This window comes from Rhagoletis zephyria, unplaced genomic scaffold (genome assembly GCF_001687245.7).
Source record: "Rhagoletis zephyria isolate East Lansing unplaced genomic scaffold, Rhagoletis_zephyria_1.1 Rzeph_scaffold_00119, whole genome shotgun sequence".
NCBI classification, from domain to species: domain Eukaryota; kingdom Metazoa; phylum Arthropoda; class Insecta; order Diptera; family Tephritidae; genus Rhagoletis; species Rhagoletis zephyria.
In genome coordinates, this window is record NW_016157203.1 from 225,896 (window position 1) to 241,364 (window position 15,469).

The following is a 15,469-nucleotide window of genomic DNA, read 5'->3' on the forward strand; positions in this document are numbered from 1 at the left end:
GACAGAAACGCTCCTGCTCTGAAAATATTCAACGCGGGCCGAGATGTCGTCGGCATACGCCAGCAATTGTACGCTCTTATAAAGTATTGTGCCTGAGCGGTTCAGTTCTGCGGCTCTTATTATCTTCTCCAACATAAGATTAAAGAAATCTCACGAAAGGCAGTCCCCTTGCATTGCATTTGTAAAAACCACCTCCTTAATTTTTATAAAAAAAGTTAAAATATCCGCAATTTTCTTTTGAATAAGTATTAAGAAGTGTAGTTAGACTCATATTCTTTAGTATAGTATCTACTTTATTGTGTACAAATTTCAAATCAATCGATAATCTGAGATATAGCGAGTTTAAGCGAAAATTTCGCAAAAATTGGCTGCTGTGAAAAAATAGGTTTTGTGGCTTTTTTTTCTTTTCTGAGAAATCAGATCGAAAAACGGCTTTTGAATCGATTGGAATCGACATAAAAATTATCGATGCGGGAAGGAATCGTCAAAAAATAAATCGACTGACTGAATCGCTGACTCTATAAGTCACTTCTTACTAACTCGTTTTAGAAAAAATTTGCTATAGAACTGCATACATAATCAAATTTTTTCTAAAAAGATTATTTAAGGATTGAAAATTTGTTTATGAAAATTTGCGTAAAGTTTAGAACTTAAATTCTTGGATTTTTTGTTGTGGTAATAGCTATTATTATATATATGTGTATTTTCAAGAGTCGTCCCTGAAGAGCCCTGTGGTCTTTGCTCTCTCAAGTTATTTTTTTTTTGTACCAGCCTCAAATTTTAAACCCTAATGTCGATTCTCGAATTTTTTGAATCTATTCACGGATCGAATCGGAACTAAAATATCGACTAAAAATCTAATCGGAAAGGCAGATTAATCGATCTTCGATTTAAAAGCGGAATCTCCAAATAATAAATGCGGAACATTCATGGTACAATAATTACAGGTATTGTTTTCCCAGAGAGTTTTGCTTCACATCGAAATTCGTGCTCCCTTATTTTCATTTTGACGCAGTTCAATTTTGATTCTTGTACTTTTATTTGGCTTTGCTTTTTCTTTTCGCTCAATTTCATTTTTATAACTTTTCAGAGCAAAAGAAAAATCATTTCAAATGAAGTGAGCCATACAAATTTGAATTTATTTACTAAGCAAACGTTTTTTCGGCTTTTGCAAATTAAATAAATCCTCTGCAAGAAGGTTTGTTTAAAAAATTACGTGTACATATATGGCATATGGGGTATGGAAATATCCCTTTTCCCTAGCAGTAAACCTTTTAGTGTGGGCAACAATGATGTTTTTCAAATAAGGCAGATCGGAATATGCGCTCTCTAGGAAAACAATACTTGTAATTGTTGTACCATGAGGAAGATTTACATATATTAGTGCAGGGTACACAAGTAAAAAACAGTCAAAAATGAGAAAAAAATTATACTGGTTCAAATATCCAGAGAACAGAGAAGACTTTATTCAGTCATGTAATTATTGTAAACTTTTATTTAACTTGGTCATCCCGCGGAAATCGCGGAAATTTCCAATTGATTTTAAACTAACTTCCCGACAAGTTAGAGACTTGAAATTTTCAGCATAGTCCCAAGCGGTCAAAAAATTGTAAGATTTATGGCTAACAGAGCGTAATTTGCCAAAGAACGTAAAACCACTATAAAATTGTTAAAGCTGCCGGCGGTAGTGTAGCAAAGCTATTTGTGGCAAATTCTAGAAATCAACCTAGTCTAGATATGAACCTCGTTGTAGGCATCATATCAAGGAGATACAATTAGAAGACTCCAAATGTCGCCCGCCTGAAGAAGTTAAATATTGCGCCTAAATATATGCACCATTTAATACGCTACAGCGGAAATGGACGACACGCCATTTCTTTAAATGAAATTAACTGCTGCTGTGTATATGTACATATGTATGTTTATACAAAACGATTTTAAAATTTCGTATGCTATACCAAGGCCCAACAACTGTGCCAAGTTTGGATGAAATTGGTGCAGCGGTTACCAAGATATACACATGTAACCATAAGTGGGCGTGGCTACGCCCATTTTCCAAAAATTTATAATATTCTTATTGTTCGTCTGAAAATTATTGTAAATATGAATTTTGAGTGAATAATCTTCAGTAATTACTAAAACTAGTACCGCTCAGTTGTCGGAATTCGACATCTTTTTTCATACAATTTCGAAATTTACCTGCCACAAATACTAACTCCTTTATGCGAATTACATATTGAAGTCCACCACCATATTCGTAGCGAATTTACAGGAACACTTAAAATCGAATTATGAACGTTAATACCGGATTGATTAATGCTAATTCTATCAAGTCTCCTCCAAATTTCTTCAGTTGCTTTGAAATTAGACCGAAAAAGGAACCTCGATTTTCATTTATAAAAAATATGCATATGTATTTGTATGTACAGATAAGATGTTCATCGCTGACTAATATGTCAAACATATACCAATTCAGACTTTAAATAAGTTTTTCGATTATATTTGTCTGAGAGCCTCTTGGAGGTTAAAAACTAAATTGCCCACATCTACATAAACGATTTCTTTTTTTTATCAGAATCGTTAACGGTTGAGAAAGTATCTTGAAGATTTACAACAGAAGATAATATTAACTTCTCTAACGGCGGTTTCACGCGGGTTTTGGTCAAGACTGGGCCAAAGCCCAATATTTTTCTATCACACGACTGGTCTACAAAGCTACACCAAATTTTATGTTACTAATATGTGTTCTAAAAGTGAAACAAATCTGATCATAAATATGATTTTTTTAGGATAGCTCTCAATCCCTGCGTCAAATATCGGAAGACAAACACACTTATACTTCTAAAAGCTTTTGCACGAAACAACAACCATTCAATGTGATTTTAAAATCTGGGAGAAAATGGGTCCCAGTTGAATGATTCTTTCGATTTTATATGTGTATAAATGTAGGTGTATAAAATTCCAAAACCTTACAATAAGTGGTTCCAGAGATAAGCGATATGAGAATTTCAGTTTGTATGGGCAGTGTCACGCCCCCTTTTCCAAAATCTGAGATTCTTCGCCGTAAGTACGGTATTGACAACATATGTTGCTGTGTCATATTTCGGTTCGTAAGCATAAGTGATTCCAGCGATAAGCGATAAGCGATAAGCGAAATGAGAATTTTAGTTTGTATGGGCGGTGCCACGCCCCCTTTTCCAAAATCTACCACTCTTCGCCGTAAGTACGGTATTGACAACATATGTCAAATTTCAGGACGTTAACATAGGCGGTCCCAGAGATAAGCGATATGAGAATTTCAGTTTGTATGGGAAGTGCCACGCCCACTTTTCCAGTACCTACCATTTTTCGCCGTAAGTAGGGTATTTACAATCTATGCATCTGTTCCCCAGCGTAATTGGTTTTAGAGATATTGTGGTTTTCACATTTTAGTCTATATGTCAGATGCCACGCCCCCTATATATCGGGGTTAACATTTCTGGATTAGAAGAAGTTATATCCTTTAAATTGATGTATGTTTCATAGAAATCAAGAGAACGGTGCCTTCAAAAAAGGGATTGTAAAATTTTCTTTAGGCGTAAATATATATAGATATCGCAGTTGTCGTATTTCTCTAAATAACCGTTATATGGGATGTGGGCGTGGTTATTGACCGATTTTTTAAATTTTCGGCCATTTAGTATGCTGTATCAAGGCCAACAACCGTGCCAAGTTTGGAAGAAATTGGTGCAGCGGTTACCAAGATATACACATGTAACCATAAGTGGGCGTGGCTACGCCCATTTTCCAAAAATTTATAATATTCTTATTTTTCGTCTGAAAATTATTGTAAATATCAATTTTGAGTGAATTATCTTCAGTAGTTACTAAAATATCGCAGTTTTCGTATTTCTGGAAATTACCGTTATATGGGAAGTGGGCGTGGTTATAGTACTCGCGTGGCGAGCGGGCATTGTGCGGTGGATAAAACCGCCCCACAATGTCAAGCCACCACGATCGAATACGTACCGTCTCACCCCAATGGGTAAGCACGGGACGCATCGGGACGGCTTAGGCCGTGTAACCTCGAGCGCCCCTGGCTCTGCACATGGGGAATACAGACTGGCCAAGCTGCCGTAGGTAGGCACGGAGCGCATCGGGACGGATTAGGCCGTGTAACCTCGAGCGCCCCTGGCTCTGCCTACGGGACAGGTTGGTGGTTTGTGAGAACATATTGACGACCAGCTTCCGTAGCTTCCCCAGCTTCCGTAGGTGACTTCCGTGACCGTTTCGGACCGCCAATATTAAGTGCCGCCCTGGGCCAAGACTACAACGAGGAACCGCCACCGACTGTCATTAAAGAGGACCGCTATCCCAGCATCACCATCCAGGACCGTCATCATTATCACCGCTTCTTAAGGCCGAATGGCCATTTTCCTCATCATCGGGCCGCCACTAAGCATCGCTGCCGCCCCAGGCCGAAAGCAACACCAAGAGCCGCCACCTTTCAGGGCCGCTAGCAACATCATCGCCATCCAGGGCCGTTGTCACCGTCGTGCATCATTAGGGCCGGACTGCCGCTTTACTCACCATTGGGTCGCCAATATCATTGCCGCCCCCTAGGCCAAACCGCTACCGAGGACCGCTACTTGCTGTCTGCCGCTAACATCATCGCCATCCAGGGCCGCTGTCACCGCCGTTACTCATCAGAGGCCCGTTGTTATAACTAGGGCCGCCAATACTGCTCTCACTACGGGAGGTCGCTACCGCCCTCACCACTATTTGGGCCACCGTCAACATCACCGCAGGGCCGTCACTACTAAAGGGACTGCTACTGCCATCACGATCAGCATCGTCGCTCTCATTGGCTGCAGTACCCGTGCTGTGAGCATTTACCATCATCACGCTCGCTACCGCTCTCACTGTCATTAATCACCGAACCATCACAGCTCTCACCGTCACCACTCTCAACATCACCGCCACCGTCACTAGCCACTAGACAGTCTCCGCTCTCTGAGCCACGACGCCGACCGCCGACCAGTTAGTCGCTCTCTCTCTCCCCTCTCTTCGTGGACGTCAGGGTACCGGCAGCCTGGCCGAACGGCCGCGTGTGTGTGTGGTTGTGTTCGCTATATTTAACTACTGTGTTTATTTTATTCAGTGGGGGTTAGTGGGACCTCCACTCAACCCTGGAGCGGCTGAGCTACCTCAGCCTTCGATAAAACCCACCTCATAGACGGACAGACAGATATGGCTTAATCGATTTCTCTATTCATTCTGAGCATTTATGTATACATTTGTCTATATCTATCTCGATTCGTTTTGGCTGTTACAAACAACCGTGATGTGAACAAAATTAATATACCCTTGTGCACATTGCGCTCGGGTATAAAAATGCAAAATGTTTATTATTTTTTTATGAAAATACATATAACTTACTATCTAAAAAAACATGTCAATAAAAATTTCAAAATTTGTAGAACATTTATTAAAATTCGACGAATTTAAATAAATGTTCATCACAATTTGAAACATTTTAATCAGATTTTCTATAATTGTTTTGAGTATGCTATGTTTTGAAGCCCATTTAATTTTAGTATAATAAAGTGCAAGTTGGAAGAAGCTTGGACTTACCATTAGTGATGTGCTGAATTGTCGATACCCAATACTCGGTACCCAATACTTGAAAAAATGTCGGTACCCAATACTTTCCTTTCGGTAACCGATACCGATTCGATACATTGAACCTTCGTCATAATATACATACTTTTGAAGTTTGCAGAAAAAAATGTCATTGGTATTTTATATCACATTGTCAAAGCAAAAAAAAAAACACCTGCAAATAAGCAATATGTATGCTAGTATTTGAGCCTTCTTGTACTTATCGCAACAGTCTTACCAACTGCAACAGTTCTTGTGGCAACATTGTTAATTCGTAATACTTATGGCAACTCTCTTTTCAAAGAATATTTATTACGATTTGCATTGTGGTTGCCGCTGTGGCTGAGTAGTTAGAGGCGCGTACTACCACTCCTTAGGACCCGGGTGCGATCCCTGGTCTGAGCAACAGTTGAATGTATTTCTGTCTAATTTGAGATATAACATTAAGACACATACCACAAATTAGAAGTGAAAGACAGCCAAATACTTAGCAAAAGTGTAAACGCTAAAATGTTATTACATATTATTGTTACGACGACCGTTCTAAGCGAACCCTTACTGGCAAAAAAACGGGCAGATATTAATCGAGCGACGAGAGCGTTCAGACCCAAACAATGTGGAGAAATAGACTTCTTTAACCATAGATTAATGAGATTCATAAAAACTTCAACGATCACATAACAGCTTTTATTCCATATTGGTGGGTCTTATTATAAGTTCCAATATGTCGGTACCGAGTATCGAAAGTATTAGATACTCTCCAAATCGGTACCGAGTATCGATCAATACTTAAAAGTACCGACTCAGCACATCACTACTTACCATTAACATACACAGTATGTTAAAAAAAATTTTGTTTGGAGAAAATGAGCAACACCTTCCACAAAATTTACCTAGTATCAAGGGTAAGTTCTAGCTACTTAAAATTTGCAGTTTGAATTTAATAGGTTACAAAACTGCATACTCAGAATGTTTCTAAGAAATATAATTAAAAAGCTCAAAATTTTGATGAAACTTTGTCGAATTTTACTAATTTTTCTACAAAGTTTCAAATTCTGACTTACATGATCTCTGTTAGATAACGAGCCACACTTTCATAAAAAGAAATAAACGTTAAATAATCAAAAGGGGAATAGCCAAAGAAAGCTAAAATGTCTCTTCCCTATTTATATTTTCGCCACTCTATCTACAGCATATGTTTTTCATATCCACGATTCTTTTTCGGGTATTATTTGGTATTATTTTTTATAATTTCTTTAATTATATTTATATATTATTAGTAAGGATGCTGGCTATATATTATTAATAAGTGCCGCCCCGTTTGTACGAAAAATTGTTTTTGGGCCAGAGTACAGGGAGAGTCTTAATAAATTAATAAAAAAACACTGAAAATCGGGACTTAATCGGTACAATTATATTATTAATCGGGACACTTATACGGTCACATCACGATGAAATTATGGTGGACACCTTACTAAAAAATCTGCTCATTATAAGATAAATAGAGATGAGTTTGGACTAGAGACCGTGGCACCTCCCTTGTCCCTGATATTTAAAATGAGCTATAACCTAGGAACCCTTTGTATGTAACAATTTGTCAAACTTTTTAATGAACACATTACTAATATAATGCCCATAAAAAAAATTTAATCTCTTAAATGTGGCAACTAGGACTCTTAAAATTATTCAGAGAATGTTCGTTCGACCGGTTATTAACCGGTTTACGGTATTTCAACGCACGCTTCCGATTATTCGAATAATGGTCTTGTGTCTATTGTTCGAATACTGAAACTTTTTAAATATAAGGAATCAAATCGATTCATTTTAAATCAAGTGAACAAATCTATGTATACATACATACAAACAGAATCGTTTGTATTTAATTTAAAAATATGTGCCAACCCAACTTACTTCATTGAGCTCGAAAATCGGGAAATGTTTGCTCCAAATATTGTAATTCATTTGCTAACAATTGTCGATTCAAGAAAAGTGGTCCCTTATTTAGCAATTGCGATTCATTGCTGGAAAACATTTTTTATACCCGAGCGCACTTGTGCACAAGGGTATTATAACTTTGTTCACATAACGGTTGTTTGTAACAGGCAAAACGAATCGAGATAGATATAGACAAATGTATACATAAATGATCAGAATGAAAAAAGAAATCGATTAAGCCATGTCTGTCTGTCCGTCCGTCTGTCCGTCTGTCCGTCCGTCCGTGTACACGATAACTCGAGCAAAAATTGAGATATCTCAACGAAATTTGGTATGTAGGTTTCCCTTAATCCAAGGTAGGTTGGTATTGAAAATGGGCGAAATCGGACTTTAACCACGCCCACTTCCCATATAACGGTAATTTCCAGAAATACGAAAACTGCGATATTTTAGTAACTACTGAAGATAATTCACTCAAAATTGATATTTGCAATAAGTTTTAGAAGAAAAATAAGAATATTAAAAAATTTTGGAAAATGGGCGTAGCCACGCCCACTTATGGTTACATGTGTATATCTTGGTAACCGCTGCACCAATTTCTTCCAAACTTGGCACAGTTGTTGGCCCTGGTACAGCATATCAAATGGCCGAAAATTTTTAAAATCGGACAATAACCACGCCCACATCCCACATAACGGTAATTTAGAGAAATACGAAATCTTCGATTTAGACAGCGTCGACGATAGGAGTACAGTAGCAGTAGCAGGTCGAAGATTCGAGTCCCGAAAATTATTATTTTAATACCCGAGCGCACTTGTATACATAAATGATCAGAATGAAAAGAGAAATCGATTAAGCGGTGACTGTCTGTCCGTCAGTCTGTGCACACGATAACTCGAGTAAAAATTGAGAGATCTTAACGAAACTTGGTACGTGCACTTCTTGTGGGCGTAGGACGGATGGTATTGAAAATGGGCAAAATCGGACAATAACCACGCCTGCCTCCCACACAACATATGTACAAGAGACATTCACACAAGCACAATAAACACTTAGGTCCAATTTCAGATGGTATATTTATGTATAGATTGTTGATTAAATTCAAAAATTCATTTTCAGATCATACATTTAATCTGCACTTAAATGACCGATATTGGCTATTGGCAAAATCGGACAATAACCACGCTTACCTCCCATACAACGGTAATTTTCAAAAATACGAAAACTGCGATATTTTAGTAACTGCTGAAGATTATTCACTAAAAATTGATATTTACAATAAGTTTTAGACGAAAAATAAGAATATTATAAATTTTTGGAAAATGGGCGTAGCCGCGCCCACTTATGGTTAAATGTGTATATCTTGGTAACCGCTGCAGGCTATTTTATAAAAATCCGTTTGAATCCAACATGACGCCGTTTACAAAAAGAGATATTGTTGACTTACGTTGGACATAATATAATATTCCCAGTATTCGAAACGCAGCTGACCTTTGCACTCTGCTTAGTACTGTAAATGTAAAATTCGGCTCAATGTTCTTCCCCGAAACCAATGAACCGTGTGGAATTAACCGATGGACCACAGCCTTATTTAGTACATCCAAGATGGGGGAACCACTTGAAAGCATTCTCTTGCAAAAATATTGAGCCCCATACGCCTTCTTTAATTTTTTCGCACTTTTACTTCGAGTAAGATGTCAAAAGCTCAAACTCATCCATGGTGAAATTTTACCAGGTGAAGTAATATGAGCGAGAAAAAGATATGAAACTATCTTATTTAAAAATTTGCCTTTAGAAATTTCCAGAAGATAGCCGAATGTCGAGAGAATAAAAAAAATAAAGCGACAAAGCAGTTTTATTACTTCACCTGTTATAATTTCACCATGAAACTCATCAGTATTATGATTCAATTATTAAATCAATATGTCTATTAATAGGTCCATACCTTAACTTTTCTGACTAAAACCTGAAAAGTGTTAAAATGCAAAAGCATAAAAGAGAATGACAGGAAAAGTAAAGGAACGCAAAAAAAAATTTTTTGTCAAAAGAATTTCCACAACAATACTAATGTCAAATAAAAATAGAAATGTATGTACAAGAGACATTCACACAAGCACAATAAACACTTAGGTCCAATTTCAGATCGTATATTTAAGTAGAGATTGTTGATTAACTTCAAAAATTCATTTTCAGATCATACATTTAATCTGCACTTAAATGACCGATATTGGCTACTTAAATATGAGATATGCAAACCTGTGTTTGTACCAAATGACCAAGATTGATAGATAGGTTGTTTTATCAGTCTTGCCAAAGAACAATCACCTGTTCAGTACAAAATGTAAACAAACAAACAAACAAATGCAACAACAATTTCAAGGAGCAAGCAACAGTGTTGCCACTTGTTTGGCATATTTGGATAAAGTTGATCTGAAACACAACGAAAGTTAAATGGCATTTAAATAACAATCCAAAATTAAACTTAAGTGCCGTTTAAATATTCATTTGAAATTGGCCATGACTGCATCAATTATTTTTTGACTCCTTCCATTTTCAATTCACTTTTTTTAGTTTTTAGATTATTCTCACTTTTTGTTTATTTTTTAATTTTCGTTATTTTAAATTCAGTTGAGTTGAGTTTGACATTTTCAAGATTTTGCCAGCAAAAATTCTTCTGGCTAAAGCTTGTAACCTCTGACTGAAGAGAGTTACAGTTGCTCTCTCATTCCTGTTGTCATTTTCAATTTAAAAAGCGCTTTTCGGAATAAATCTGCCTACTTCTGACTATTACTGGGATTTAAGGAACGCAACTATTGAATCATAAATTGCATGCTTAGCATTTCAGAGCTAAATTTTATACAGGGAGCAAACTAAACCTTTTTATATCAGAAGTCTTAAAGTAAAAAATATTACGCACATCTTACACAAATAAACAAAGTTTTTTTTATCCATTTTTCCTGATTAAGCTATATTGAATGGTCACTGCATAATCCCCGTGACGGAGTCTACAATTGGGAAGGCATTGCAGATATCGAGCGCTTTTTAGAGTTAGCACAGAACGCTGGTTTCTATGTCATTCTACGACCAGGACCTTATATCTGCGCGGAACGTGATAATGTAAAATTACATTGAAGTAATACTAAGCAAATATTTTCTCAAACCGCTTATATCCAACAGGGCGGCTTACCGCACTGGCTTTTTACAAAGTACCCTGGAATAAAGATGCGTACCAGTGACCCTAACTACCAGTTAGAGGTAAGCAAATGGTATGCCCAACTTATGCCTCGGATGCAAAAGTTCTTCTATGGCAATGGTGGCCCGATCATAACGGTGCAGGTAGAAAATGAATACGGCGCCTTTTATGCTTGCGATACCAAACATTTGATTTGGCTGAGAGATCAGACGGAGAAATATGTCAAAGGCAAAGCTGTGCTCTTCACAACTGACCAACCCAATGACGGTTTAAAGTGTGGAAAGATTGAAGGAGTATACGCGACCATCGACTTCGGAATAGGTGCGTATGCATAACGGGAAATATTTAATATTCGGCAATTCATTTTGTTATAATTCTCCGCAGGTTCAAACTTTGATGACCAATGGAAAGCAATGCGTAGTGTCCAACCTACCGGACCATTAGTAAACTCAGAGTTCTATCCCGGTTGGTTAACCCACTGGGAAGAGGAAAACCAACGCCGAAATGCCAATGAGGTCGCGAATTCATTGAGGTAAGCAGGTAGTTATAATATTTATACTTACATACTTATGTACGTAGTATACACTAGGGCGGGTCGAAAATCTAATTTTTCTCAAATCCCTTGGTAATAGTGAAAATATATTATATCATGAAGTCAACAACAAGTCTGCAAAATATTAGTCTTTTACTTTAATTGTAAGAGCCCGCGCATCGACCGCCAAGTGACCCACAGCACACTAGTCGAATAAGACCAATTCTTATTAAAAAATGTTTGGTTCAGCAAAAAGGTTCGGTGCATATTACCAGATAACGAATACGTTAACGCAAAAGATAAAGTCAAATATGTATCATTTTTCGCAGCCCTTTGGCTTATCGTTAACCCTCTAGTAGGCCAATTTTTTTATGAGTTGAAAAATTCAGGAATGGGTGATTTTAGCACGAGAAATCCAAAAATGATGTCCATTTCGATCTGTGACAGTAACTTTTTCCTACAGAGGAGAAAAACCAAGACCGTCGGGAGACGGGCTCGCCGATATACTTTGACGTATTTTCAGCTTTATCTTACACAATGTTGACCTACGAACCGGCAATCCCGCCTGCAGACGGTCAAAAATGCAAACTGGGTTTTTATATGTCGGCAAGCCGGTCTGTAGACGGTCTGTGTTCGAAAGCAATTTCTCCATTTCGAATGGTAACATAATTATAAAACTTATATCAAAATACGGTGCTTTTAACTACAAAATCCACCAAATTTCTTTATATCAAAAAATTTTTCAAAAAAAAAAAAATTCCTTTAATTACGAAATTACTAAATAGCAAGAAATAATTAATTTTAACCGTGTCTTTCACAATCTGTAATTCAACTGCCGATTAAAATAAAACGGATTGATTTAACGGATTCAAATTTACTTCGCCGTAAGGGTACGATTTTTGTCTAAAGATCGTGCCTTACGAATATAGAAAAAAATTATTATAGGTGCACTAAAAAGGTGTTTAGTTAACGACCGTCTGGAGGCGGTTCAGCCTACTAGAGGGTTAATCTCAAAGTTATCTTTTTTCAATAAAATTTTAATTGTTTTCTTGATAAGAACAGCATTAATATTGCTGGCGTGCAGATAGGTCGCTGGTTCCAAATATTCTAATCTTTTTTTAATACTAGCTATAGTTTGCGAATTTTTGTAAATTTAGGAACAATTTAGGTAGTTCTAATAGAAAAGCCATTATTTTCCATTATCGTGGAAAAATTTTGTTTATGCAAATGAGTATGGAAACACTGAACAGGCAGAACTTCTAGAAAAACTAATTAGTTTACCTATGTTTATACATACAATATAAAAATTGCAAATATAGGACAATAACAAAAAAAAATTTATTCAAAATAATTTGTTTATAATCTCAGCGATTTTCATCATATTATTATTATAAATCAGTAACAGTAAATCTCGTCTTCAATTTGGTAATTATTACGTACCGATCGAGCGGTACGAAAGTTATATCGAAAAACTTAAGCGGATCTCCAGTCTTTTTCTAAACAAATTTCTCTTCAATTGTATAAATAACCTTTAAATAAAAGAACGCGATTACAGAAAAGTGTGCCAGTGTGTTTTTTTTTCGTGCAAGCTGAAGGCAAAGCAATATCGTCCAATTGGAGAGTTCTCAAAAGGATTTCCCAGGATATGTTAAAGACTATTGCATTTACCTACAGTCACTTTTTCTCATAATGGAATTAACTAAAATATTTATGCATATCTAAACACTTATTGCGCGTCGCCTACTTTCATGTAACGACAAATTTTAGAAACCGCGAAAAATGTGCTTCTTCGGGGACTAATGAAACCATTCGGCACCAATTTTCAAGACTGCATAAATGGACCTAAAATTGGCATTTCCTACCCTAATTGTATTATGTTAATATATGTAAATACTTATATGCTTGAAACTACTATTAACTTATCAAACGATTCCTAATCTTTGTCAATACATGTTTGACTTCATTTACCACGATCTTAAAAACTGACCAACATCCGATAACATTATACCGTTTGAAATAAGTAAATCTCGTCTCACTTGTTTGTATATTTCACTTGGTTGCTGAAATAATGAAAAATTGAAAATTCATAAGGGAAAATTATAGTTTTTGTAAGTTTTATCTTAATGTCTTCAAAACTTGTAGACTTATTGAAAAATGATAAATGAACATAAGGTACTAAATTTAATAACCCTTAATTTAATATATCGTCCTGTTTATAACAATTAACGCATTCCATAGATATTACAAGCCAAAGTTTCATTTTCAAAATCCATACACTTTGATTCAATTTCACGGGCTAAAGATTCATTTTAAATTAATCTTTCGTGGCCAATAACAATTGGCTTAGACCTAAGACATCATAATATTACTATTACAATACGGTTTAGGCAGTCGCTTGCAGTTATTGGTAGAGAATCAAGGACGCATCAATTATGAGACGCTAAATGATACAAAAGGTATTTTGGGCGCGATAACAGTGGAGCATTTGAATGGCGAAAAGCAGGAGCTCAAAGATTGGGTGACAACATCTTTCCCATTGGAGAGTGAACAAATTACAACATTAGTAAATGCATACAAGCACCAAATGATAACCGAATTAGCGTCAAAGAGCAATGTTCTACGTAATGGACCCGTGGTATATTACGGCGAATTCGAAGTGGAAAAACTGGGCGACACTTATTTAAACCCCCTTGGTTGGGGCAAAGGCGTGGCTTATATCAACGGTTTTAATTTGGGACGCTATTGGCCATTAGTCGGCCCTCAGTTGACGCTATATCTGCCTAAGGATTTACTGCGAATCGGAGGAAATACATTGGTTCTTTTGGAATACCAGAAAGCTAATTTAAATAGGGAGAGTGGAGAATATCAAGTGACGCTGGACGATAGGCCGCAATTGGACGGCTGAGAGTTTTGGAGGTGTAAAAAGTGATTCGATGTTATTTCAATCGTTGTTGAACATTCAAATCCTTTGTCTGTTTAGAAATTTATATTTCATTAAAGTAACAAATAAAAAGCTTTAATATTTATTCGTGGTCAATTTGTTTGAAATGGTAAACAAAGGCAGCATTTGTTTATACCAATCGAAAACATAAAGTCTATAGAATCTGTTAAACAGATGAGTGAAAATTACTAATATTACCTACCTACCTGTTCATACCTACCAACGCAATAGGTAGGCCAGGAAAAAACTATACAACCCAACGTGTTTACATTCTATAAGCTTAATACTTTCGATTGGTATATAATTTTTTCATTAAGCAAATGAGTACAAAATTAAAAAATAATAATAATTTTTGAATATATAATTAAAAACATCCTGGCCAGGATTTTTTCAGGCAACCCACTCGCAAAATATTTATTAACACGTTAAATTTCACAGAAAAAAGATTTTTTTAAACAGATGGGTGAATGATCTTAGACTATTAAGCCTGTTCCTGTATTTATTTTTAATGAGATATCTCTGAAAATTTTTTTTCGGCAGCAGCACTACTGTGCGGTTGAATAGCTAACGTCAGCATATACTCTCTAAACATGCAACACATTTTTCTGGTTCCTGCTTTGATAAATAAAAAGTGATTCCGCAAGGAATGTTAAAGACTTCTGTTACACCTTGCTATACAAAACCTTGGTGGTTGCCACAGAAGTTATTGATCAAAAATTTAAGAAGTTACGATATTATTTTGTAATATATTCTTAATGTGAATGGAAAAAAGATAAAAAAAGAAACGGAGCATATATATATAGCATTTTCAGTTTAAATGAAACCATTTTCAAATTAAGCGAAACCTTTTTCAAATAAAATGAAACTTTTTTAATTTTAACCGAAACCTTTTTCAAATTAAATGAAACCTTTTTCAGATTCAGTGAAACTTTATTCAAATTAAATGAGACCTTTTTCAGATTCAATGAAACTTTATTCAAATTAAATTCAACTTTTTTCAAATTAAATGAAACTTTATTCAAATGAAATGAAACTGTTACGTGTTGCTCTCCCGTCAAGGCATGTTGAATACAGTGTTGCCGTTTCGGCCCAATTGGACCAAAATTGGTAGTTTCATTTCTTAAAATAAGGCTTTGGTAGGTTGGTTGGTTTGTTGTGATTTTCGAGGGGTTTTGGTAACTAGGCAAATCATATAATTTATTCATTTTATAAAACTTCAAATATCTCT

General features: G+C 36.1%; 1 protein-coding gene across 1 annotated transcript in view; it reads left to right on the forward strand.

The window, feature by feature from the left end:
• Window positions 1-15,469, forward strand: part of Gal (beta galactosidase) — a 47,810-nt gene that overhangs the window by 30,007 nt on the left and 2,334 nt on the right. The window contains exons 3-6 of the mRNA XM_017635005.1: window positions 10,542-10,692; window positions 10,753-11,089; window positions 11,153-11,300; window positions 13,692-14,169. Coding sequence (XP_017490494.1) covers window positions 10,542-10,692; window positions 10,753-11,089; window positions 11,153-11,300; window positions 13,692-14,169 — 1,114 coding nt within the window. The remainder of the gene's footprint in view (window positions 1-10,541; window positions 10,693-10,752; window positions 11,090-11,152; window positions 11,301-13,691; window positions 14,170-15,469) is intronic.